This window comes from Dermochelys coriacea, chromosome 9, assembly GCF_009764565.3.
Source record: "Dermochelys coriacea isolate rDerCor1 chromosome 9, rDerCor1.pri.v4, whole genome shotgun sequence".
Lineage (NCBI taxonomy): Eukaryota > Metazoa > Chordata > Testudines > Dermochelyidae > Dermochelys > Dermochelys coriacea.
Genome location: NC_050076.1, coordinates 41378444 through 41405137, shown reverse-complemented (window position 1 = coordinate 41405137; position 26694 = coordinate 41378444). Strand labels below are relative to the sequence as shown.

The 26694-nt window shown below is 39.8% G+C and overlaps 1 protein-coding gene across 1 annotated transcript in view; it reads left to right on the top strand.

Moving 5' to 3' along the window:
* Window positions 1–26694, top strand: part of CLSTN2 (calsyntenin 2) — a 690495-nt gene that overhangs the window by 534119 nt on the left and 129682 nt on the right. The window contains 2 exon segments of the mRNA XM_038416570.2: window positions 24356–24529; window positions 24532–24550. Of these exon segments, the coding sequence (XP_038272498.1) occupies window positions 24356–24529; window positions 24532–24550 (193 nt within the window).

Genomic DNA, 26694 nt, shown 5'->3' with positions numbered 1-26694 from the left:
CAAAATATTCTATATTTTTTAATAATGAAACAATTCACTGGGGGGGGTTAAAAAAGTTTTTTAATGAAACAATTCACTGAAATGGACACAAATTCATGAAATATTTCAGTGTGACCGAATCTACAATGTCACACACAACTCTGATCTCCCATGATTTCATGGAAACAGCGTTCCGTAAAAGGAATTTCGAGACCTACTTTAGGAATGTGGGTGTTTTTTAGATCTATCTCAATTTTCCCTTGCGTGCAAAGGGATTTTCTTTTAATTTTCAAATTGATGGAATAGAATCCTATCAGAAAAGTATGGAACTTTATTTATAAAGAGATTTATTCCTAGATCATGCCTAGTGGAATTATTTACTTTTGAATATGTGTTTTCACTTCTAGTTATCACTTACTTTATGCTATAACATTGGTTCTACATAGTGAAATACTAGTGATTAATGATCAATTTATACTCTTAACTCATTTTTATATGCAACATGCACTCTTGCATTAAGCCCCCTTTTAAAAATTCTTCTAAAACACCTAAAAACGTATATTCTAGAATAAAAGCGGGGTTTTCTTATCTGAAACTTTCATTTCTATCAAAATTAAAGCATAAATCAGTTTCACTCAAAGTTTTTGTCCTTTTTCTTCCCTACCTTATTCATTCTTTTTCTTATTTCCTTTTTCTTCTGTCCAATAAGAGTCTGGCTTAGCCAGCCAGGATTGTCTATTTTGCAACACCAATGTAAGCCTGTGACCAGAAAGGCAAATTAAAGCAATGCATTAATCAGTGCCACAAGTTTGCCACTTCTCAAGAGTGGCTAATAAAACCATGTGCTGTGCCTGAGTTTTTCCAGCAGTGTGATTGCAAGTGCAAGTCAACACCAGAGATAAAAGCTTCATTTTCCATCTTTGCTATTCTTTTCTCTCTCTCTCCTGTTGTGTGTGTGTGTGTGTGTGTGTGTGTGTGTGTGTGTGTGTCTAATTTTGTCATCTTAAAAAAAAGGCGGGGGCGGGGGGATCAGACTTCAAGTAATGACAGCAATAACAACAGCTCCAACGCATTTCAACTAAGTTCTTTCCCACCCAGAAAGTACAGTTATTACCATCTTTAATACATTCTAAAAGACTGTCAAACTTGGGGATTTTGTTCTAAAAACGCTTTAAAGCTAGAGGGAACAAGGGATGTTGTTAAATTAAAAGCCTTATTTAATACTTCACATTTCAAATGCTTTAACTATTTTTCCTTCTTCATGGCATTTGCCATGGTACTAAGCAGGCTGAGGTCTCTGTATGCCAAACCTTGTTTAGAACTCTTTAATACTGAACACTTGCAGGGTCATTTTAACACCCCTTTAACTCATTGGGCCTATATTATTCCTTATAAATTAATACAACGGTATCTTCTTCCAGTTCCCAGAACAGCTTATATCCCATTGAAAGCTACACTGAAGCTCACAGTGTTCTATCGGGCAGGTACCTGATGGCAGGTGGATAGCTTTGAAGACTATGTTTAGTTTTATTTTCATGTTTCTTTTTGCCTTTTCTTATACTCTCTTTCTTCACCCCTCCCCCCAGCTTCTGTCTACTTGCATAGATAAAACTTAATTTACATCAGTATTAAACATCTCAGATGGAAAGGGCCCATCTATGTTTTCCTTCTATGTCTCTTTATACATTCTAAGCATCCTTTACAGGACTCCCACTGACTTCAGTGGAGATAGTGGATTTCACTCCATAGGAGGGAGGAGCAAAGAGGATGATTGCTACTACTTGCTGAAGTTATGTGGATCTTGAGGGTTTACCTGTTTTTGATCTGTTTAATTGTTATCTTTGTTGTCACCACTAGTACCATTTGACTTCTTCTGTGCTATTTTTCAACTTTTTTTCACCCACTAAAACATGGGTACACTCTCCCCCCTCCCTGACATGCTGACATACACTTTTAAGAGTTCCCAGGAATTCTGACTAAGATGTGAGCACCTTTGATAGGCTAAATAGTAATCTGAGGCATACATTAAGGTGCTATGGGTGATTCAGAACACGGACAGACAGGAGAATTTGAAGGAGACCTATTCCACGCCCACCTTTTGGGGGTTTTTCTATCTAAGCCCTTTGCAGGAAATAAAATTTAAATATAAATATTGATACATCTTTTACCATATTTTTTCTTTCATGAATCCTTCAGCATAGTTCCCTTTGACTGACTGTTCATTATCACATCTATAATGTTTTAATACATTGTGAGTAACACATGTTTGGGTTCTTGCTTACTGTTTCATGGATATAATCCTATCAGAGGAACTGTCTTGGTTTAAGCTTACTAGTCCAGAGAATATGATGGACTATGTGTTATAGAGCAGCAGTAGAGGTGCTTTCATCTCTTTGCCGTGGTGTATGATGTTACACAGATTGCTGATACTGCATTTTGAAATATTAAAGTGCAGTTCTATATTGAAAAGAGACTTTCGAATAAAGGCACATGGGGCTCCCTGTTATAGCCTCTCTCACTGGGTGGCAGTGTCTAGGAGCCTGGGGAGGAGGAATGCATGCAGAGACACTCTGAGGTGCTAAACCTCTGCATAAAGATATAATCAGTGGCTCATGCTGGCATGTAGATCAAGGAGTCTCTCTCAAGGGACAGAGGAAAGTAGGTTTTGAGACAGAGGAGGCACTACAGGGAAACCTTTAGAACAGCCTCACTGGAACAATACAGACTGAAGTTTATATTTTGCTAATGATGGTGTTTGCATTGCAAATAAAGCCAAACACTAGGAAAGAGGCAGGTTTGAATGGTGTGTTTAATATGCATGTGTTCTGTTACAGTATTGTGGGAACTTCACCTGCATATGGTTTCTCAATTCATTGATGTGCTCAGTTTACAAGTAAAATATTTTTTCTAACTGCTAAATCTGCAAACTCAGCCTAGTCTCTGAGAGATGCTGAGTATTCCCTCACCACAGTGCAGGCATTTTTGTACAGTGATGAGTACTAATTTGTCATCTCGGAGCATACTGATGCTGAAAGTGATGATAAACTCATCACTTGACTGACTTAACCTTCCGTATGCTGATGCAACCACCTCCCCACGTTCTTACAGCTTCTCCTGCCCACCTTCTCCTACTAATTCTAATAATTTCCCAATGTACTGTGACACTAGATATTTGTTAAGAATTAGTTTGATTCTGGCCATTGATTGACCACAGAGAGAAACAAGACACACCCCTCCCACTTTTGCAGCCCTGTACGAGTTACTCACAGTTGCTATCCTTGCTCTTCCCCTGCTCTGAGAAGTGCAAGGACTGATTCCTAAAGCATCCCAATGGGAGAGAGACTGGCATGCTAGAGGAAGCATTCTATGCTACCCTAATGGCTGAGCTCTCTCTTGTGCTCTGCTAGGGTTGGGGCTCACTCTTCCTCATCCCTGTACACAGGACTTGTGGATAAATGCCACAGTAAATTCCAGCAGCCTTGTTGTACAACTGCCACTCCAGTGGTGGTTGAACATGTAATGAAGTAGCTATTTTTGAAAAATGTCATGGTGTCAAATATTTTTTTTCCAAAGTTCAAACCTTGAAAGATTCCCAAATATCTGTTCTTTTTAAAGTTAGCCCACAGTTGCCTGCACTATTTAAACATTAACAAAACAGTAATGCCCAGTAATGCAAATGCTCTTTGTTCGGTCTTGAGGATATAAATGCAAAGATCACCCAATATTGTTTTTCTGTTAACCATAGAAATGGCTTTGAATTAATTGTACATCTTGATAAAATGCTTTGTTTAAATTTCCTACCAGAAATATTCAAATTACAGATGTAATTTACTTCAGAAACTGCAAATGTAATTTGCTTTTTTTACATTATTGAGGAGTGGTTAATTAAAATTATATAGATATTTATTTTCTCTTTCTAAATTGCCTGAAACGATTTATTATTATGGTATGTTTTTACAGCACTACGTTTTTTATTGCTTTATGCTGCACATGTTGAGTTTTAATAGTTGCATCCTTCATTCCATTAATTTCAAATTAAATATTAAATTGCAATGAAAGTTCAGTCATAGCTTCTAAAGCATAAAAAATAAGCCTTCGTCTTCACTTTCTAAAATGAAGGTGATGATGGACTACAGACTAGAGAGGGGAAAAAATCTGTTCTGTCTTTAAAATCCTTGATATTATGCATAAGATTATCTGGTAATTGTGTTCTCTGTGTACATTTCCTGTGTTAAAGGAGTTAGTTTTAATATGGTTACTTATTAAGAATAATATAGCCACTAGTGATCTGTAATGCTGCATCTTAAGTGATCTGTAATGCTGTATTTTACTAATACTCAGCAAAGTCCTGATTCTTTTGCCAGTGAAGTCAATGGGAGTTTTGCTCTTAACTTTAGTGGGAATAGGACCGGCCCGAATCTATTTATTATTTTTGTTAAAAATCCCTATTTTCAGTGGTTATTATTTTTAAGTTACTGCAGCATCTCCTTTCTCAAGGTTTGTTTATAGGAATCTTACAATATGTGTTTCCCTGTTAACTTTTAAGGGCTTGATCATCCAAATACTTGAGCACATTAGTACACTTACTTATCTGAGCACTCAAAGTTCTATATCCTGGAATCATAAAACACAAAGGGTGTCAAAGAATCAAAGGTTGTAAAAGTTATAAAAGAAGAGATGATATATCCAAGAGTATTTCAACATGAAGACAAAAACCTAAGCCTGATTCATAGCCCTTTTAAGTCAATGGGAGACTTTCCATTGAGTTCAATGAGGTTTGGATTACACCCTTAATCTCTGCACAGGTCACTCACTGAAACTTTATATGCCACAGAAAGCAAGTGGCTTATTCTCATGTTGAATGTCAGCCTGCAGGAAAAGAAGTCCAAGCATATTCCAGATATTTACACCATTCAACCTGATCCTTATATGTGTTTTGATGCCTTAAGCAGCCTAGTGAGTAATGTGCAATGATAGGAAGTATTAAAATCCAAGGGTGAAATTCTGGATCAATTGAAATCAGTGACAGCTCTCCCATTGACGTCAGTAGGGCCAGGATTTCATCCACTGTGTAGAAGGAGCTAGGAAATGTACAGAAAACAGGAGAGACAACAATCAACAATTCTTCTAAAAGGCAGAAAGCGAGGAACAAGAAGCAGCTAATGTACCATAGCATTGAAAGGGATTGACTACTTAAAGATCTCAGGCTCAGCATATGACCCAAATTGTATTAGCACTAAAGAAGAGGAGAGGGAATTGAATAAGAGATCACAAGGTTGTTAACGGTTTGCAGTAGAGCTGGTCGCATATACAAATGTATCAGTTGATAAAGAAACACTGCAGTAGGGTGTTAGATAACTCATTTTATGTTTGTCTTTACTGTTTAAAACAAGTGTGTTTTTTAGCACAGGATTACTAATGTGTTAGCTGTCCAGATGTAACAGCCTAGTGGAGACAAGATATCTGTAGTTTTACCACGTGATGAATCAGTTGAGGATGGCCTGGATGTTGACCTCGCCTAGCTACCTCAAGATATAAACTACCAGTGTTTTGTCTCTACTAGGATTTCACAGTGAGATAACTATTTATGTTGCTCTGACTCCTCCCATCTTCCCTTTTTTGCAGTGAAGACACACCCTTTATGGTGAGAGATGAATTCTGTTTTTAATTATGGTCCATGGGCTCAGGGATATATTTTGGACTCCGTGCTCCCCTGAATATACAGCAGCTCTCCCACTGATCACAGTGGGAGATTTTAATCAAGATCAAATATGGCTTTTATCTAGTAATTAATCTTCTAGTTATTTATTTGCTTGATACCTGAGGCCTAGGATGCGCAGTTTGTTGTACTTGTTTAATTATTTCAGTTAGGGATGTAATTGTTTTAAGCAAAATAGTAACACAAGAACAACCTCTGGTCTAGATGCATTTCTACTGTATAAAGAAGCTAAACTCGTATAAGCAGATTCCCCTTCCTATATGGGAATACCTATAGTGGTATAAAGCATCTATATTCTAGTATAGCTGTGTTCACTCTCAGAGGTTGTATTGCTTTAACCATTCTCGTATATTTATATTGATACAACTTTTCTAGCCTTATTTTATACGTATTCAGTATCTCTTTAAAAGAATGATATGTTTCTCTCTAGGACCAGCATTATTTCTGCCATACGTTTCTATTCCTTCCCCATTCTCTGTTCTCTGCTTCCCTGTCTTTTCTATCTTCCTTCTGTATTTCCTATCCTGCAGCAAGTTTCAGTTCCCATAATCCAGAGGTTTCAGTCACAATCCTTCCACGAACCCATCCACTAAAACGATCAGCAATTAAATAGATTGAGTCATCATTAACTATAGAATTAGTATCCCAGTGAGATTAATGGGGGGCAGTGGGTTTCACATCTTTCAGAGTCATTTTTAAGGCTTCCTGAAGATTCAGTCAGAACACTGCATTTGTTATCCTTGTCTACATTCAAATTTTTTTCATCACTATGAATGCTACAAATTTAGAGGGTTTTTTGTTTTTTTTAATGGAAGCTTAGATTCTTAGATTCTACATTGGGATTTCAGCCAATAGTATAGCCTATTGTCAACACTGTCTATATCACTGCAGCATAATTTTGTAACCAGGATAAGTTACATTGGTACAAGTCATTCCATGACAGTGTAGATAGTATCTACACCAGCAGGTTACACTTGTGCAGTTATTGAATTGAACACAAATCCTAAATATGCTATCCAAATGATAAAAACCTATCAAATGGCCCTGGTATTTGACATTCCTGCACTGGGGAGCAATAGGCTCAATAATAAATGATGAGGAGAATTAAATTAGTGATGATTCAAATGACTGAGATATGGAACTCTTTAAAAATTTGTGTGCACAAAGTCGAACAAACGAGCAAAAAGCCCATAACACAGACAAAACTAGGAAGTAAGGAAGACATAGAAAACATTGCTAGTGATTTAACAATATGCTCAGAAACATAGAAATTGGCTGTTCTGGCTGAGGTTCTCACATCAATAATGAATAAAGCACTAAGCATGGTTTGGTTGTAAAAAAGCTCTCATTGAAAATATGGCAGGCAGCTCTTAAGTAACTGTGTTGAAAAAAAGTGTAATCTAATGAACTATGGCTGCATGGACACGGACATCACAGTCATAAGTGAGGATTATAGCTGGGGTATTCAGCGTCATAAATACATGCCTTTACCACTCGATCTAAAGAAGAAAGAGGCAGATTATATATATGGTTGGTGGGGCAAGCAATTAGAGGGTGTATTGGTCTTTTCCAGAGGCTTTGTAGAAAAAAGCAGTCAGGAAATAAAAATAAATGCATAAATAAACTAATAAGGGGAATGAATGAAAGGCTCAGAAGCATAAGTTAATTTGAATTTACAAAAAAATCAGCAATAGCACAAAGATAAATTAGATTGCAGATAATAATTTAGTGTCTGAGTTTGAGAGATCCATATTTTCTTTCCCTTTGATATATGTATTTATTATCTTGACTGTGTGATATTCTTTTACAGATAGAGCCAGCCGCTATCATTTTACCTTAATTATTTTAAATTGGTGGTGATACTTCAGACTCAGAGTCTCTAGTGCAAAGTAACTCATCATGTCTATCAGTCCAGTTTGAAACGTGAATCTATACCTGGAAATGAACATTTTCAAATTCTCTAAAAAACCCAAACAAGTTAAAGCAAATTAAGGGGAAAAAAACATGATCAGGAGGGTCCATATGGTGCTCTTAACAGTTAAAATAATGTTCTGCTTTACTGTACTGTATGTTTGCTAGATGCAGGTATTAAGTCCGTAGGCTCAGGCTCCATGCCAAATTCAAATTAATATTCCTAAGCTTTTTATTTTAAGTTGCTTCTCTTGGAAATGACAAATTGGTTGATTACAATCTTGGTGAGCCATTTATTTTTGTATTTGTATTTGTATCTTCCCTCTTATTTGTTTGCCTCTCTTACATTTTTATGAACATGAGTTGAGAGAACCCCCGATACACCTACTCAGAGAACCCCCGATAAACCGACGTACAATAGAATCTACGAGTTACGAACACCTCAGGAATGGAGGTTGTTCTTAACTCTGAAATGTTCATAACTCTGAACAAAATGTTATGGTTGTTCTTTCAAAAGTTTACAAGTGAACAAGCACTTAATACAGGTTTGAAACTTTACTATGCAGAAGAAAAATGCTACTTTTCCTTTATTTTTCTAGTAGTTTATGTTTAACACATTACTGTACTGTATTTGCTTCTTCTTTTTTTTTTCTTTTTTCTTTTTTTGGTCTCTGGTGCTGCCTGATTGCATACTTCTGGTTCCAAATGACATGTGTGGTTGACTGGTCAGTTCGTAACTTTGGTGTTCATAAGCCTGAGGTTCTACTGTATCGTATACCTTCAAGCTGATTAAATATGCAAAGGAAGATATGATAACAAGGAATTTAGTTAGAATAATTGGTGAAGAAGTTCAAAAGTTCATGCAGATGTTTCTGGAAGGATAGTCACTTATCATAGCAATATTGTTTAACCTGCAGGATGTGGTTGAAATGGAGACTCATGGAGCAGAAACTTGCTATCTGTCCCAGAAGTGTTTTCCTGCTATTTATAATGGTTCATTTATTCAGTCAAGAAGTAGAAACAACATCATTTGATTTAGTTGATGATTCATAAACTTGTAGACTTTAAGGTCAGAAGGGACTATTGTGATCATCTAGTCCAGGAGTGGGCAAACTTTTTGGCCCTAGGGCCACATCGGGTACAGAAATTGTATGGAGGGCTGGGTAGGGAAGGCTGGGGGAGGCTATGTCTCCCCAAACAGTGAAGCGTGGCGTGGCCCCAGGCCCCTATCCAGTCCCCCGGAACCCTCACCCCCATCCAACCCCTTACTCCCAACCCCTGACTGCCCCCCAGGACTCCTGCATCCTATCCAAACACCCCTGCTCTCTGCCCCTGACCATCGCCAGGGGACACTCGTCCCTATCCAACCCTCCCTGCTCTCCCCACCCCACGTTACCTATGGGATGGGGGAAAGCGGGGCTCAGTCCTTTCCCTGTGTGTTTCCCCTGCTCATTTGGCTGCTTTCCCTGACAGTCAGGCAGGGCTCGCTCCCTGGCTGGGCTTGGCTGCTGGGGACGGGCCAAGCATGCTGGGGGTAGAGGGGGGCCCTGGCTTGCTCTGCCCCTTGCCCCAGCAGCAGGGCCCAGGCCCCTTAACCATCCCCCTGCAACAGCCCCTGCTCCTCGCCCCCACCCCCCGGAACTCCCCTGCTCCCCACCCCCTGACCGCGCTGCCCTGGACCTCCAAGGCGGCGCAATAGCCATGCCGCCCGACCGGAGCTGCAGCCACACTGCCCAGGCACTGGGGGAACTGTGACTGCGAGGGAGGGAGGGGAAGAGAAGGGGTGGGGCCAGAGGTTAGCCTCCACCTCGCTCACTGCGCTGCCGGGGAGTTGGACTGGCTCCTCCGCAAGCCTGTCCTGACAGCGCTCCCTGGCAGGAGCTCGGGGGCCAGAGGGAAGGGTCCTGCAGGCCAGATGTGGCCTGTGGGCCATAGTTTGCCCCCCTCTGATCTAGTCAGACCTCCTGCACATTGGACAATAGGTTTTTGGCTTCTGGGATGCATGGTTGACTCAGGGCTCCAGGGCAAGCTGAAGCTTGCTCACTCTGTTTGTCCCCTCTGAAAGTAATCTGGCTCTCAGTTCGTCACCTGTCCCTCAGGCACAGAACCTGGAGAGAGAAATCATAGAAATGAAGGGTTGGTAGTTTCGCATCCAAATACTCATCTGTACTGAGTCTGCTAGTGTGTGAGATCCCATATGATCACACCAAAAGGTTGTATCTCAGTAAATGGAGACATTCCATTTTCGAAATGAGCCCCTGTAGCCTCACAATGTTCCTTCCCAAGCAACTCCCATGTACCAGGCCCATATTTCTATACACACCTAATGAGTTTATTTGGGGTTAGCAATAAATCTGTCCTCCTTATCTGACTTCTGTAGCATGAATAGATCGCCAGAGCTCAGAATGTGAATCAATTCCATTCCATTCAGGATCATCACCTAGAATGTTCTCAGTTTTGCATGTTAACAATATCACTTTTGATTGTGGAGAGGAAGTGTGGGATATACATTCAAAATTAATTATCAAAAAAATTGAAGCATTTTCAGAATTTTTAAAGATAAAATAAGAAAGACTATAGATTATCCAGAATATCCCTATGTTTGCACAAGCAACAATACAAAACTAAATTGTTTGTCTATACAGACCACAATCTGCCATGTACAATATACAGTATAATTGAATTACCACAGAATGATTCATGATAAAATTCTTTGATTCTCTGATGATCAGTTTTGCATGTACAGTCCACATACCATTAGAAAATTAGTAACCTCTGCTTTTGTCTTTGCACCATTTGCAGTGGGGGATAGATACAGTTGATCAGGGGATTCAAATATTAGTGAACCCCCTTGCACAGAGGTTTTTGACCAGGAGTTATAACCACACTGTCCTTCCAATATGGTTTTATGGGAGAGTGGCTTTGAGGTGTTGCCAGTATAGAAAAAGTTGAAACCCATTGTACTAACCCTATGTGCTAGGATAGAGGGAGCCAGAGTGAGTCACAGCCTCATGGTCTGTAAGAAGTTCTCTGTAACACTTCCCAGACTCATTCTCCTCCACACACAGAGGAATCCTGCTGCTTCTGCAAATTCAGGGTCTTTTGTGTCTACCAGGAGTGGTGGGAGAGGGAAAGAAAAGGGAGCCGGGGCAGGATTTGGCTCTATGTGTTAGTTTCAGTGCTTTTCATGCACTTCAGTCAGCAAGGAGGAGGGGGGGAGTTCCTTTTAAATATATGCTTAAACAAGGCACACACCATTTACAATATTTTGGTCCAGAGGCAAGAGGTGCCTGTGATACATGGAGTGACATAATCTGGTTTCAGAGGAAACCTTACATACTGTAATGCTCGCCAAGCAGGAGAGGTCTGTGGAGGCAGGTGGTAGTTACAAGGGCTTAGGATAACTGGGAGGCATACATGCCTTTCTCAGACAAGAAAATATAGAAGAAGCCTGATTCTTATAAATGGCAATAGGCATATATAGTCTTCATTTTCATAGCATGGCTATCCAGTATTAGGGCTTGATGCTGCAACATGTTAAGCATGTTGACCCTGAGCCAGCAAAGCGTTTAAATACCTGCTTACCTTGAAGCATGTGACTGGTTCCGCTCAAGTAAACAAAGAGCTGTTGAGGTCAATGGGACTATTCCCGTGTTGAAAGTTAAACGCAGGCTAAAGTGCTTTGCTGGATTGGAGCCAGAGTGCTCAGCTTCTTGCGGGATTGAGCCTGAAATGAAACACTCAGCACCTTTTGAATTGAAGTGATTGATTTTAATGTAAGTCATGTTTTAATAAAAAGAGCAAATAGGCATTAACTCTCCAAATACTATAAGAAAGGGGGGCCTGGGGGAGAAAGCCCTGATCCTGGAATTGGATCCTCTAGCCTTCACCACTCTGCCTATGCAGAAGTATAGTACTCTACATAGGTGCAGAAGTCCCTTCCTCCAGCTCTGATTGCCCAACCTGGGCCATGGTGAATCTCACAAATAGGGGGCCAAATTCAGTCTTGCTGCAAGCAGATGCCTCTCCATTGACTTAAATGGAGTGTTCACCTGCTTACATCAGGTCCAAATCTGGCCCAGAATGCCTTATATGGAATTGTGGTATTAAAGTGTTATGGCTCCTCTGAACTCTAAGTAGTAATAGACTAGAAAACAGAACTTGACCACCTGCCATGTTTACCTCACTGAATAAGCTAATAGTACCTTAATTAATGCATTTTAAAAAAACTCAGAAGAATAATTTAAATAAATGCACAGTGTCACAAGCTTCCTGCTTCAGGAAATTCATCTGTCTTGGTGCTGGGCCCTGGAGAAAGTAGTTTAATTAAAAAGTAACTTTTTCCGTCAGTCTTCCGAGTCCTCAAAAGATAAACAGCTGCTAGTTTTCTATTCCAAACATGAAATGTTACTGTTAGTTTTCTTATTTGTCTCTGTGCCCTATAGGAGTGATTTGTACATCTCACAAGGAATCTGAGTGGAACAGATCTGTTGGTGCAATCCTGCTGCTTTGTAGTTTTTGTCGCATTTAATTGACTATTGTGGAGTAACGATTCAGTAAGCACTAGATGTTTGCCAGCAAATGTTCATAATTCTTGATCTTTGCTTAATTTGAAATTCCAGTCATATTATACATCATTAGCTTCTTAATATGATAAGCTACTTTTATATATTTTATTAGCATTTGTCCTTTAACAGCTCAGCAATACTTAAAGTGACTACAAATTACTGCAGCCATTGTAATACCCTTTTTAATCTTACACATAAAGTCCTCTAGGTCTCTATTATAATAATGGTTTCACCTTTTTCAAAGGATATACACACTAAAATGGGTTAGTGCCTTGTAGAGCAAATTATCGCCTATTTTCATCAATGTGGACCTCACTAATCTAGAGGAGAAATCATTCCATGATCCATCTTTCAGACACACATGGAATTAGGGCATTTGCAGCATCTGTGTGCCAGTGTTTACTAAAAGATGACTGGCTGAAATGAATTGATGTGTCATCTACTACAAATTTCTGATTTGTAAATAAAAATATGCAATCATTGATCATGAGTGTCGAGGCTGCAGTATGTGCTTAGACTAAACAATAGGCACTCAGTGAAGGTAGGTTGTGTATAAAAGCCAAAAGGATTTGTACATCCAATTATGACTTTTATTGACACTCATTAAAAAATGACAGGTTTCAGAGTAGCAGCCGTGTTAGTCTGTATTTGCAAAAAGAAAAGGAGTACTTGTGGCACCTTAGAGACTAACACATTTATTAGAACATAAGCTTTCGTGAGCTACAGCTCACTTCATCGGATGCATTTGGTGGAAAAAACAGAGGGGAGATTGATATACACACAGAGAGAACATGAAACAATGGGTTTATCATACACACTGTAAGGAGAGTGATCACTTAAGATAAGCCATCACCAGCAGCAGGGGAGGGGGGGGGGGGAAGGAGGAAAACCTTTCATGGTGAAAAGCAAGGTAGGCTATTTCCAGCAGTTAACAAGAATATCTGAGGAACAGTGGGGGGTAGGGTGGGGTGGGGGGGAGAAATAACATGGGGAAATAGTTTTACTTTGTGTAATGACTCATCCATTCCCAGTCTCTATTCAAGCCTAAATTATGAATCAGAAAGAGATGCCATTGGAACCAGAATAATTATGTCCTAGTTAGTCCCCAGAGGATAACGTTTTCTTGTTAATGTTACTATCTGCACTTTTTAACTATACAGTTTTCAATATTTTCTGAATATTGCATTATATCTTCAAAACCTGCAGATGTGAAAACACCAGTATATTTCCTTAATGATTTATATAGCTGTTACAGATTCTATACTATTTATTCTTCCCTAAGCATTATGACTTAATTAAGACATTGTTTGTGTGTCTTCTATATAGTCATAGCATAAAAACAACTGTTAATGACAGGTTTCAGAGAAGCAAATAAATTTGTTAGTCTCTAAGGTGCCACAAGTACTCCTTTTCCTTCTGTTAAAATTAGGGAATGCAAAAGTGAAACCACTGGGGTAGAAACACTTTTTCTTAAACGAAAGCTGAGAATTACACATAATCATGAATCTAGGAGGTTGTAGTTTAAGGCAGATAGCAAATATCATGAGATTAAATGATAAAATCACAAGAGCTGGCAATGCGGGATCAGTTAGAGCAGAGGTAGAGGGATATCAATCAAAGGTCTCCACATGCCACCTCACCAATGTGCCCCTCATCCCTGTCTCTGTGTCAATGCAATACTCGTATGCACTGTAACAGCTATGTAACTATTGTAAACATGAAACTAACAAAAGTTAGGAAGTCAATATACTGTGGTTGGAGCAAGCTTAATGTGGTTAGGAATACATTTTCAGCACCCATGGGTTTTTCTGGCACTCCTTTTATTGATTGTGCTCTGGAACTCCTTGGCATTGTTCTCAAAATTTACACCTTTCTTGCTTTATTCTGCTGAATCATGAAGATCTGAGGATGAGGGAAAGTTTGTTGGTTAAGTTACGTTCAGGGCTACTTAAGGTTTATCCATAGTAAACTAACAGAAATTGAATTTGGTAAGTATCGATTGCTGAGAAAAATGAACTGCAATATTTTCTATTTCTATACTGCTTTACACCCCAGGATCTCAGTGTGACATTACCTAGGGTACAATCTGCACTGATGAACAGCTGTATCCTCTCAGTTCTCCTACCTGGGGTGCCTTTTACAGTGCTTTGCTGTAAGAGCCGCCACTCCTAGCCATGTCTACACTACACAGTTAAGTTGACTTAAGTTACATTGACGATCATAAACTGCTGTAATTACATTGCTTGTGCGTGTTCACACAACACTCCTTGTGTCAGCGGAGCGTGTCCACAGTTGGTGCTCTAGCACTGACAAAGAGAGCAGTGCATCATGGGTAGCTATTCCACTGTGCAAATCGCCACCTTCTCCCACAAGGAGTTCTAGGAATGGATCGCAGTGGATCATGGGGGGAGGGGACAGTTTTTCTCTGTCCCATAATGCCAAGGGATTCTGACTACATTTCACATGGTTTTTCAACTGCCCCTATAAACTTCGCGACTGCCATCTCTCCATAAAAGCATGGATCCTGTACTGTTCACCAGTCTTCTGATAAGTGTTAATGCAACTGAACCTGTAGTATTTCATGAGCTTTGAATCTGAACAGGAATCTGTGCTGCCTACCCTGTTGTGTGCCATGGAAAGAAACCATTCAAGATGGATGTTGGCATTCCTGGAGTAGCTGCACACAGTGGACACTCATTATTGGGCTCGGGAAACAAACACCGAATGGTGGGATCAGTGGGCCCTCTCAGAGGTCCAGAAAGGCCCAGGCCACTTCCAGCTTTTGAGGCCCTAGCCATAAGAAAAATAAAAAATGATGACACATGAAAACAAAATAAGGCACCAAAAAAAGCATAAGACATAATTTGATTTTTTTTATTTAACAAATGCTTTTCTAGCCTTTTTCTGTGCAAATGCACTAATTATTGAGGAAAAATCTAGCTTTCATGCAATATCACAGCTGATATTAAGCATGGCGAGCCCATTCAAATGCACTTGTCTCATAGTTGAACGGTGATAGTTCTTTACTTGCTTCAACACATTGAAGGTGCGTTCACCTGAAGCCACTGACAAACTGACAAACCAGGCAAACTGACAAAAATACGCAATGCAATTGTGATATTTGGAAACACCTCAGAGAGTCCAAGTTAGAGCATTTCTGCAAGCAATTCTTTTTGCTTGCAATCCAATTTAAAGTTCGTGGAATATATTCATCTGAGGAAGATGACCTTGTCACTGAGATCTTTTGAGATTTCTTTGTTGTACTGTTGCTGAAATTGTTCAGCTGCAGAAAGTAGATCTTCATTACTCAGTCTGTTGAACTGCCAAAGAAACCCCAAAAGGGTACAAATTACTTGCAGTGACACAAATTGACGTGTAAGACCTGACTGAATAGAGACAATGATGACAAGGAAGACATTGACCCTATAATGCTGCTCGGCATCAGATTCAGTAGGTAAGTTGCGATTGGTGGAGAACTCAGATGAAATGCCAATATTCTGTGCTACTAGTTTGGACTCAGTCAGGATCGCATCCCATGGTTCACGAATCTGTTGAATGTCATTGATAAGACTTTCAATGTTATCCCTCTCAACATCAAGTGTAGCATTGCGTGCTTCAATTACCAGATTAATTTGGTGGATCATTGTAAGTAGCTTCATCTACAAAGATGACATCAGAATTCATTCAAATTTGGACATTTGCTTCTGAATAAACTGAAGTTCAGTTCGAGCCTGTGCAGTGAGACTGAGAGATCCAAGCTCATTTAAAGCTTTTCTCACTGAATTCAAATGCTGCATAACTGGTTGAACACCATCAATCCATGCAGACCTTCTAGTTTTGGACATCCCATGCAGTGAAACAGGAAGATATTGCTTCAGAATTCCCCACCTTTATGGACTGCTACTGGAGAGATTGTACATTTGCTGAACAGTTCCAAACTAAGTAATTGCCTCCTTGCACGATTCAGCACAGTCAACATCTACAAGGTTTAGTATGTGGTTTCCACAGATGGAGAAAATACAGCTGGAATTATTCTCAAGCAGAACTGCTTGTACGCCTTTGTACTTCCCAGCCATACTAGATTCATTGTCATAGGCTGGACCAGTGCAGACTTGAAAATCTAACTTAAAACCTTGTAGACTTGCTAGTACTCAAGCAGCAATTTCTTTTCCAGTTTTTCTCATGAAATTATCAAAAAAATAAACCTTCTTCAATTGAAAATTTTGAGCTGTCTACAATCTTAACATATCGAATAACCATAGGAGTTGTTCCTTGTGAGAACAATCTGGAGTGGCATCAACAATGATTGAAAAATACTTGGCATTTCAAATCTCATGAAGAATTGGTATTTGAACGAATGATCCACATAGCTCAATAAACTTGTTTTGTATGTGTATGGAGAGATAATGGACTTGCTTGTGCTTTTTATTCTCTTGGGATTTTCGAACATGTTTAACATGCTCTGATAAAAGTAGGTCATATTTGCTGAGGAGCTCAACTATGCCTAGAAAGTTTCCATTTGCACGATGACCAATACATTGACTGGAACCAAAAAAAGCCAATCCCCGCTGAGAAAGAAAAAGGATGACATTCAGGATGCACTCAAGAAGTTTTTTCCAGTTATTAGTTTCTGTAGAGAGTTCAAACAAGAGTAAATTCTTAACTGAACTTTCAGCTGATGCTGCCCCACTGGCTGATTTCCATGCAACATAGTTTTCTTTGTGTGACATTGAACTGTCATGTGATGGTATTCGGTCTTTCAACTTCCTCTAACCTCAGTTGATGCTCCATCCTGATTGATCAGAGAGAACTGATGCATTTGCACCACCTTTGTTCAAAATGAAGCAGGGTGCACAGTACAGAGATTGTTTTTCTGTACTGCAGCATAACCAGTCCCTTTTGCAGAAGCATTTGGAAGATTTTTTGTCAGCAGACAAGTAGGAAAAGCATGATTATCAGCATCTCGTAGAATGTTAATTGGAATTTCAAAACAACTAATTTGAAGAAAAGATTGCATTTGGGCAGCATTGCTCTTGTCAATAATTCCAGTGTCAGTCACAGTCAAACCTGTAGTACTCATGAATTGCTCTTGCTACATAAGATCTACATCTTCCTGTTGCTATTGAGTTTCTTGATTGTACACAAGATCTTCTGCTGCATCTGTTACTGTTGGCACATCTCCTTCTTGACTACTGTCCTCATGTTTGGGTATTGGCACTGAAATATCACCTGTTGCAGTTGCAGAGTTTTCATTATCTGTAGCATTGTTTGTTGGGTAATGTGTGTTTTCCAGTGGTTTGAGAAATGAAGTTATTGGCTTTGAGCTCTTAGCTGCTGCTTCAATCAGTTGTTTTTCCCGTCTCTTGCTTGCACCACTTTCAAATCTCCTCTTCGTAGTGATCTATCTGGTCAATATGTAGCCTATCCACACTTGAAATATTCTGCTGTTTATAAGTAGCTTATCTACACATGAAATCTTCTATTGTAAATTTGTACAAAAATGCTGAATGGTACACAAATGCTGAAAAGACTTAAAATGAAGGAATACTAATTAAGAACACAAAATGAAACAGTCAGACAGGTTATTATCCTTATCATTGAATCAAAACTCAAGCACACAAGGTACAATATAACAGGCTGAGCTGAAGACAAAGGGATCACATATATATAGTAAACACAGATACAGACAGAGGGATAATGTCCAAAAATTTAAAACTTGGGTCCTCATGAAACTCACTGTACAAGATTGTCCTCACAAATTTTCACCTTGAATCTGGGCCTGTAGCCTACGAAAGCCTATGATGATGGCCAAGCTGCCAAGCTAGGGCTCAACCAACCAACCAGTCACCTCTTTTAGCTACCATATGAAGATAATAATGAGGAATTCTCACACATAAATAATTCCTTAGTCAACTAGACATAAAACTATGAAGACACTAAAATGTAACAAATGGCCCTCCTGGTCCCCCTTCTGATTGGCTCTGGGGATCGGATTGTGATTAAAATATGAAATGACAAGCAGTGGCTGCAGAACTTTCATATGAGCAAAGCCATATTCTTAGAACTGTGTGCAGAGCTTGCCTCTGCCCGTGGCACAAGGACACCAAAATGAGAGCTGCCATAATGGTAGGTAAGTGAGTGGTGATTGCTTTGTAGAAACTGGAGACTCTTGACTGTTACAGATCATCTGCAAATCAGTTTGGAGTGGGAAGTACACTGTGAAAGTTGTAGTGATGCAAGTGTGCAGGGCCATTAATTGCCTCCTGCTACGAAGGACTGTGGCTCTGGGCAATGTGCGGGAAACGGTGGATGCTTTGCGGCAATGAGATTCCCTAACTGCATTGGGGAGATAGATGGCACGCATATCCCAATTTTGGCACTAGACCATGTTGCAATGGAGTACAATGGAAAGGGCTACTTCTCTACATTATTGCAGCTGAATGACTTTCTCAAATTCTCACCTTTTGAAGAGTAAGTGAATACAGCAGTGCGCATAGCAGTAGTTTTGAACTCCAGTTGGCTGAGTTTCTTGCTCATAAAATTAAACATAATCAGCATAATGAATATCTTTTATTAAGCTATCCGCTTCTCCTTTATGGTTTCAGTATAGCTTGCTAGTTGCAGTAGTTCGCCAAGCTTCAATAGTGTTGAGTTCACTGAACTAGAAAGGCATACACAGTAAAAGTACTACTGCTAGCAACAACATTTTCTTCAGGTCTTAAAATTATTCCACATCTCTCACTTCAGTAATATAAATTATTACTTTTGCTTTAAAAAAATAGCTTGTAATTGTTTAAGCGTTAGCACAGCAGAAAAACATGTCATGGCCATAAGCCTTTCCACTGCCACTGAGAAACTCCCAAGAACACAGAACTGTGCACTGCAGGAGATGTTTGCAGAATCCAACCTCTCACACTTTCCTGCAGTTTATTACTCTGGAAGGTTTCAATTTTTAAAACTTTTAAAACCAACAAAATCTATTTACAGTGGTTCCATGCTGATTACTGAGAAAGTGGGTACTGAGTTAATCATACAATACTAACGGTGTTGTTTGCTTGCATACTTCTTGTGTGTGTGTGTGTGCGCGCGCGCACACAATGTATCTAAATCAATGTGTATAGACAGAGTGTATGCAATAAGTTAAAAAGGGATCTAGAACCTGATTCTGATTTATCCCCCTTTTACACTGGTATACTTTTAATTAACTTCAGTGAAGCCATTCCTGATTTATGCTGAGAGCAGAATCATATCTACTAGCCAATTTAGCCAATTTAAAACTCTTGGAGGACTAAATGCTCAGGTGATGGGTAAAGGGATAAAAAATAACAACCTTTTTTACTTCATGGACCCTTTTTGAGTCAGTCCAGGATGGTAATAACTAAAAGTAGATACTGAAGGCTTTCAAATACCCCGTGTGACATGATTAATCTTAATCCATCTGCTCAATCTAGTTCTTAAAAGTTCCAGGTAAGCAAAAATTATTGTTCCAGTTGGAGCCCATATATAAGCCTTAGCAGGCACGAACATAATGAATGGGCATGCGGACCGAACTACCTTTTATATCACTCCTTTTGAGTAAGGCTAGAGACACATTGTCTTTGGTGTTATAAGTGTCAATTGAAGAAAAAGTAAACAGAGCATTAAGAGTCACCTGTAAGCAGGAGGAAAAGGGCATAACACATTTTCACCTGTTGGCTCCTTTTGAAATTAATTAAATAAAACTGTTTTCCTTTCTATTTATAAACTAAAGTGGCTTCCTCTCTGTAGCTGTCAATGCAAGTCCAACAATTGATTTTGTAGCCAGTACACCGTGCCGGACTGGACTGGCTTCCCCAAGCTGGCAATTTAAAGTGCCCGGGGCTCCCTGCAGTGGCTGAGCCCTGGGCCCTTTAAATCACCTCCTGAGCCCTGCTGCCGGAGCCCTGGGGTAGCGGCAGTAGGGCTCTGGGAGTGATTTAAAGGGCCTGGGGCTCCCCACAGTGGCTGGAGCCTCTGGTCCTTTAAATCACTGCCAGAGCCCCACTGCTGGAGCCCTGGGTAGCGGTGGCAGGGCTCTGTTGGTTATTTAAAGGGCCCAGAGCTCCGTTGTGGTAGCGGCAGCCGGAGCCCTGGGCCCTTTAAATTGCCCCTGAGGGGCTCCCAGCCACCTCTGCAGCTGGTAGCTTCGGGGGTGATTTAAAGGACCTGGGGCTCCCAGCTGCAGCCAGAGCCCCGGGGCCTTTAAATTTGATTTATAGGGTCCAGGTATTTAAAGGCCCCACTCTTCCAGTTGAGGCCACACCCCTCTGCTCAGGAATACGGTAAATCCTTTAAGTTACTTTCACCCCTGGTTTATAGATTAAATAAGGTAGGGCGTGATCCTCTGCCACTAAAATCAATGCCAATTCACTGAAATGGGAGTCACTTGGTTGATTTTGAGCAATAATTGATATCCTAAGCCCTGCATGTAGAGGTTGCTGAATATCAGATTTTGTTTTAATAAGAATTTCAAAGTGTTGAGGAGATTTGTTAATTATACGCTAAGAATGGTGAGTTACCAGTACTATTTTTCAATTCAGCATAACTCCTAAATGGGAAATGATATGATTGATTGCCTACAGTAGTAATCCACGGATCTCTACCAAAGTTCACACTTTAAGTAACGTAGATCTCAAATTTAGTAAGTGTATATTGCTGAAGCCAATCTGGATGATGTGCAGAGAGAACACAACACTCATAAATAGGTTAATGTCAATGGCCACAACTTTTATTGAATTACAGGAATGCAGACTGAGATGTAACCATGTAGTCAATAGCTAATGTTGAAGCAAGTACTCATAAACCAAGGGGGTCCCCAAGAGGGCAATTCCCAAGTCATATCAATATTGTGGAAGAATGTTTTTTTCCAAGGAGGTGTCTGTACCTCTGTATAGACCCTCCTCCATGCCCCATTTCCACCAGCACTCCCTCCACACAGCATCCTCAGGATACCTGTTCTCATGCCTGTTTTATGGGCATTCATTACAACCAACTTGTATTGCAAGAGACTTCCACATATCCACAAATGCCCAAGCTTTGGAGCCGAAAGGCACCATAAAAAGGAACTTATCCTAAATGGGGCAAATGCTTTTTTTTTGGTAGCGCCGCCTTCATCCCCTCTCTTTGAAGACTTTGAAAAGCAGCCATTCACCCTTCTGGTCCCTTCAGATCATACTGAAGTATGTTTTGAAGGGAGGCAAAAAACCCCAACCAAAATTAAAGTTAATTACCTTGACTAATATTTCTTGTAGGGGTGGGATGAGGGAATCGTATCCTCAGCCCCTTCTCTGGTGATCAGTTTCAGCTTAAGCCTTAACAAGCATTTTAGATATCATATGGAGGTGTAATCATAATGATTATGATTGTGTTCAAATAGATGGGAGTCAATTGGCACAGTATCTTTTCTCAGAGAGTGCTAGAACAGGAGATTTTATGCAGCGAGATAGGCATGTGCATGAGTGAGGATAAGTCTGAATGATGCCAGAGTTGTGAAAGCAGTGTCCCGCAAATTTAAAGCATATCTTTACTTACAGGTCCAGGACAAAGGTCCCTTTCTCAGGCATGCCTAGAGAAGGATGGGGAGGGAGAACTTCAAATTGCTGGCATGGAAGAAAGAGTAACACCTGCTCCCACTAGGAGCTCCTCCTAAGCCTACCCTAGCATGTGCCATGTGGATGCCTTATGTGAATCTCTGTACAAGGATTTGTTCTTGCCTTTCCAACCTTCCAATGGGTCTCTGTAAGACCAACCCAGGAACTAAAGTCAACCCTCTCCCTTTGTAGAGAATTGCTTGTACAACGCAATGAGGAAATGAAAGAAAAACAGGATATCACAAACAGGGCCAGATTAACCCATCCCTGGACCCTAGGCAAACATATGCTTTGGTACATGGGGATGCAGTGCTGCTCAGGTTTGGCCTGACTGCCTTTCCATTATGGTGAAGGGGCTGCTGGGTCAAATTTGAGTGAGTAGCATTGCACCATGGTGCAAGTGGTCACAGCATCAATCAGGTTTGACCCAACAAGAGAGAGAGAGAGAGAGTGTGTGTGTGTGATTCAGCTAATTTTCTTCTTTACTGCAGTAAACTATTTTTATTTTATTTTTTAAAATGCCAGAATCGGATGACTAAAAATGTTGTATTATTCATAATCAGATGAGATCAATATAGTAATAACCACAAAAACCTAAAGTTATGATTTGTATTGATGGACTGTATTTCTGTGGGGAAACTTTACTATTAAGAACTGTGGGAAGGCCATTGTTACAGAATGCAGTGAATATTTCTCCATTAAACTTCCAGTTGTTATATAACAATATCACTTAGATGTATCAGAAAAGGCATTAAATTAAAATCAAAGTCCATAGTATTACTTCAGAATGTTTTGTTGCAGGAAATAAGGATAACACTCTGCTCAGAGATCAGAGGGGTAGTGTTAGTCTGTATCCTCAAAAGCAATGAGGAGTCTGGTGGCACCTTAAAGACTAACAGATTTATTTGGGCATAAGCTTTCATGTGTAAAAAACCCACCTTCTTCAGATGCATGGAGTGAAAATTATCTGCTCAGAGATGAACATGGCATTCAGTTGATGTCTAGTATATATTCACAATGATCAACACTCATGATCAGCACTCAGCAAGCTTCATCATCCTTGGCATCTTATTAATTTCACCCCTTTATTTATAGCGGTACAGTTCATACATAGCAATGAGCCTGATCCTGGGTATTGCTGAACACCCACAACTCCCACAGTAATACATCAAAATGCAGATACTTAGCCCCTTTTGGGATTTGACCAGTTGGTGAAATCCACCTGCATAAAGCCCTAACATTCAGGTTTTTTGCAGGCGGAGCAAGCAGAGTCTGGGCAGGTGAAATCTTATCTTCAGCCCAGGGCCATGAGAGCTGTGCAGGCTAACTACAGCCACCATTCCAGCCTATGTACTAGCATAAAAGTTGCATCCCTTTCATGCTATTCTGTAAGGTAGTGGGGCCACTGGCCCCAACTAAACATGTATTGTATGTGTTCTCCTGCTGTGCCATAAGTATGGGTAAACACAAATGCTAAATAACTAGTGCTGATCCTGCAGAGAAATCCACAGTACCAGACTCTAATACACCTTCCCCTACACGTTCAATAGCCTCCACATTTTCTATTTCCTGCCTACAGAGGTGAAGTGTAATGATTACTCTCTAAAGCTGCAGCATGTGACAAGACAGAGGTTGAAGCTATAGACGATCTGTGAAATGGGCGAAGAGCCATAGTGTGGCCTACTTGCCATTAATTAAAAGTGTGTTTAAAAAATGTTATAGGAAGAGTCACCAGATGGTGTTCTGACATACATTCTTGCAATTTTTTGTTAGTAAGCAAGCAAGTTTTTAGTCTATGCTATTTTGTCAGTTTTGTTATATAGTAGTCCTTTGAGAAAATCTGTGGCAAATAGCACAGAGTTGGTTCTCGTCTTATTCTCTATATTTGGATTTAATTCTTGGGACAGTATAGTTTCCTGGGAATAAGATGTTTGGGTGAGTGCTGAGATTTTGGAAAGAGGTGACTGCCTCTGTCCCAGAACTGTTATATATGTGTAAATAGAACAAGTTACACTTACAATGTACCGAGAGTAGAGCAGTGCACATTTTTCAGTTCACTGGCAGATTAAAAAAAAAAATCACTTTGCGTCAAGCAACACATTTTGTTTGACCTGAAACAAAACATTTCATGTAAATTTTAAACTTTTTTCACATTTTAAATTTTGAAATAAAATTGGAAAAAAAATTCAAAATTAAATGTTTGGGTTTTGTTTTCCCTGATTTTTTTTTTCTCCAACCAAAACAATTTGGTGAAATCGACATGCTGCCATTTGACACAGAGGCAATGCTGGTGTCAGAAGAAAGAATAGCAACGAAAGAAGATGAGACCTAGTATAAAGACTTTCTCTATTTTTCCTTCTGCCTGTCCCTTTACCTCTCATTCATTTACATAAGGTTCTGTTTATTTCAGCTGGTAGTTTGTGTTGGTATGCTGTTCAGCGAATAGTCTACATCACTTATCTGTCACAGGTTGTGAAATACAGGTGGTTGCCAGCACATCAGATGTCATTCAAACATGTCTGAATTGGTTCTAACCAATAATAATATTCCCCATGTTTTATTCTTTACAGGCGAAATCTGTGCTTTTAAAATCCATGGACAGGAAATGCCCTTTGAAGCTGTCGTGCTAAACAAGACATCTGGAGAAGGTCGTCTCCGAGCAAAAAGTCCAATTGATTGTGAACTGCAGAAGGAGTACACATTTATCATCCAGGCATACGACTGTGGAGCAGGACCTAGTGAACAAACTGGAAGAAATCTCACAAGTGAGTGACAATAAGGGAAAGAAATGCATTGGCTGTGGCATGTATTTACTCAAAGATGTAGTTCAGGTGGAAGAGCTTCTTTTAATTCTATAGTCTGTGGAAGCAAATGGAAACAAAATGCTTTATCACTGGCATTGATTGTTCATTGATGGTGTCTTTTTTTTTTTTGGTTTAAAAAACATTTCACTCAAATTGACCTGATTTTCAGTAATTTCAATGGAACTGTTTTAATAGAACAACTGATCAAATGGACTATAGTAAAATAATGGTTTTAAATTATTTTTTCCATACTAAATATTTTCCCACATTAAACAGATCAGCTAAATCAAATAATCAGAGCCTTGGAAACTAGAATTAACTGATATCTATTGAACCAAACTATGCTGAATTTACTTTTTCTCTAACTTTATTCAGCCAGTTTCAAATGGTAGAGAAGAGCTACTAGGAGGGGGGGGGGAAATCACCTTTTTTATTTTCATTTATATGCTGCAGCTTTATTGCCTTTCCACTGAGATTTTATTAGCCCCTAGAAGCTCAGCAGACCTGGCTGGCTCAGCATTTGGTGGGAATCTTCCAAAGATTCAGAAGCTGCAAGAAGTGTTGTTGGTGGGTCAGTAGGTGGCACTCTTTACTGAGACAATATAGAACCAATGCCCCAGATATGGTGCTGCCTTTTGTCTGATACATGACATCTCTCCTCTGTTTTTTCCACCAATGCATCCGATGAAGTGAGCTGTAGCTCACGAAAGCTTATGCTCTAATAAATTGTTAGTCTCTAAGGTGCCACAAGTACTCCTTTTCTTTTTGCGAATACAGACTAACACGGCTGCTACTCTGAAACCTATGAAACCACTTGTTAGTAAAGATGAAATTTGCCCTGATACAGACAATAAAATTGCCATATAAACTGCCCAATTTACTGTATGAGCCATTTAAACAATGCACCATTTTGTTTATATCGGATATACAGGAATTTAAGAATTTATTTTACTATATAATGTGAGCTGCATCATGATCTGGTTTTGGGGGGGTTGTTGGTTTTTTTTATCATGTTTTAATCATGTTTTCTTAAGACACAACCTGAAAAATAGAACAAGTTTCAAGTCACAGCTAGTTTTTCCACTGTAACGATTTTGGGAGTTTCATATGGAATGCTATGGTCTCTCTCTTTCAAACTTCAGTAGCAGTCTAGCAGTTATTAGACTATGGGACTTCGTGGTCTGGCTGTGATCAAAACCAAGTCTGGTTAGTTGTGATTAGAAGTTTTTATAATTTAATGCAGGGCAGTGTGGGGGTACTGGATTGGGCACTGAACTGAAGCTGGGGTTCTGTTCTTGCCTCTGCCACTGACCTACTGTATAACAGTCACTTTACCTCTCTATCACTCTTTTGCCCTTTCCATTGCTGTATATTCAGGACTGTATGCTTTTTCGGCAGGAACTGTCTCATATGTGTCAAGTGCTTGTCACAAAGGGGGCGTGCTCTTGGCTGGCCTGCTAGGGTCTACTCTAATTTAAATAATAATCATGAAGATGGTTGATTAGTGGCTAGCTATCTGTGAAATGAGTTGGTGCTCTTAGTTCAGGTCCTATTAACAGATATCCACATCACACAACAATCCAGAGTCACACTTGTTGCCAGAGGGCTGTATAATCGTCAGTCACCGGATCAGCTAAGCGCTGAATCAACGTGCAGCTTGAACTACTCTCCCAGTCTGTAGAGTTGAGCCCTTCTGAGGAGGGTTGCGGCACACTGCCTTCCAGAACAAGGCTCAGGTGCAGTCACATAGCATGAAGAGAAAGATGTCCCTACCAGTGGCCATGTACGACTTGTTTTTAAATACTGTCAATGAATTCAGCCCTTATTGCTCTCAATGCAGCATCTTTCACAAGCTCCAATGTCATGCAAGAACTGGGGAAATGAACATGGAATCTGCAGTATTTAGGAACTTAGGGAGTGGATAAACAATTAACTTTTGCCCTGAAAAGAAGGGAAGGTGCTTACTTAGTAACGGGGATTTTTCAAGATATCTATATTTTCAGTGTCTAAGCAATTGGTGTCTAAGAGAGCATTTTAAGCCTGATTCTCCTCTTATGCCTTTTTTTCTTTCTTTTTACAAAGGGTTCATTCCACTGACTGACTCT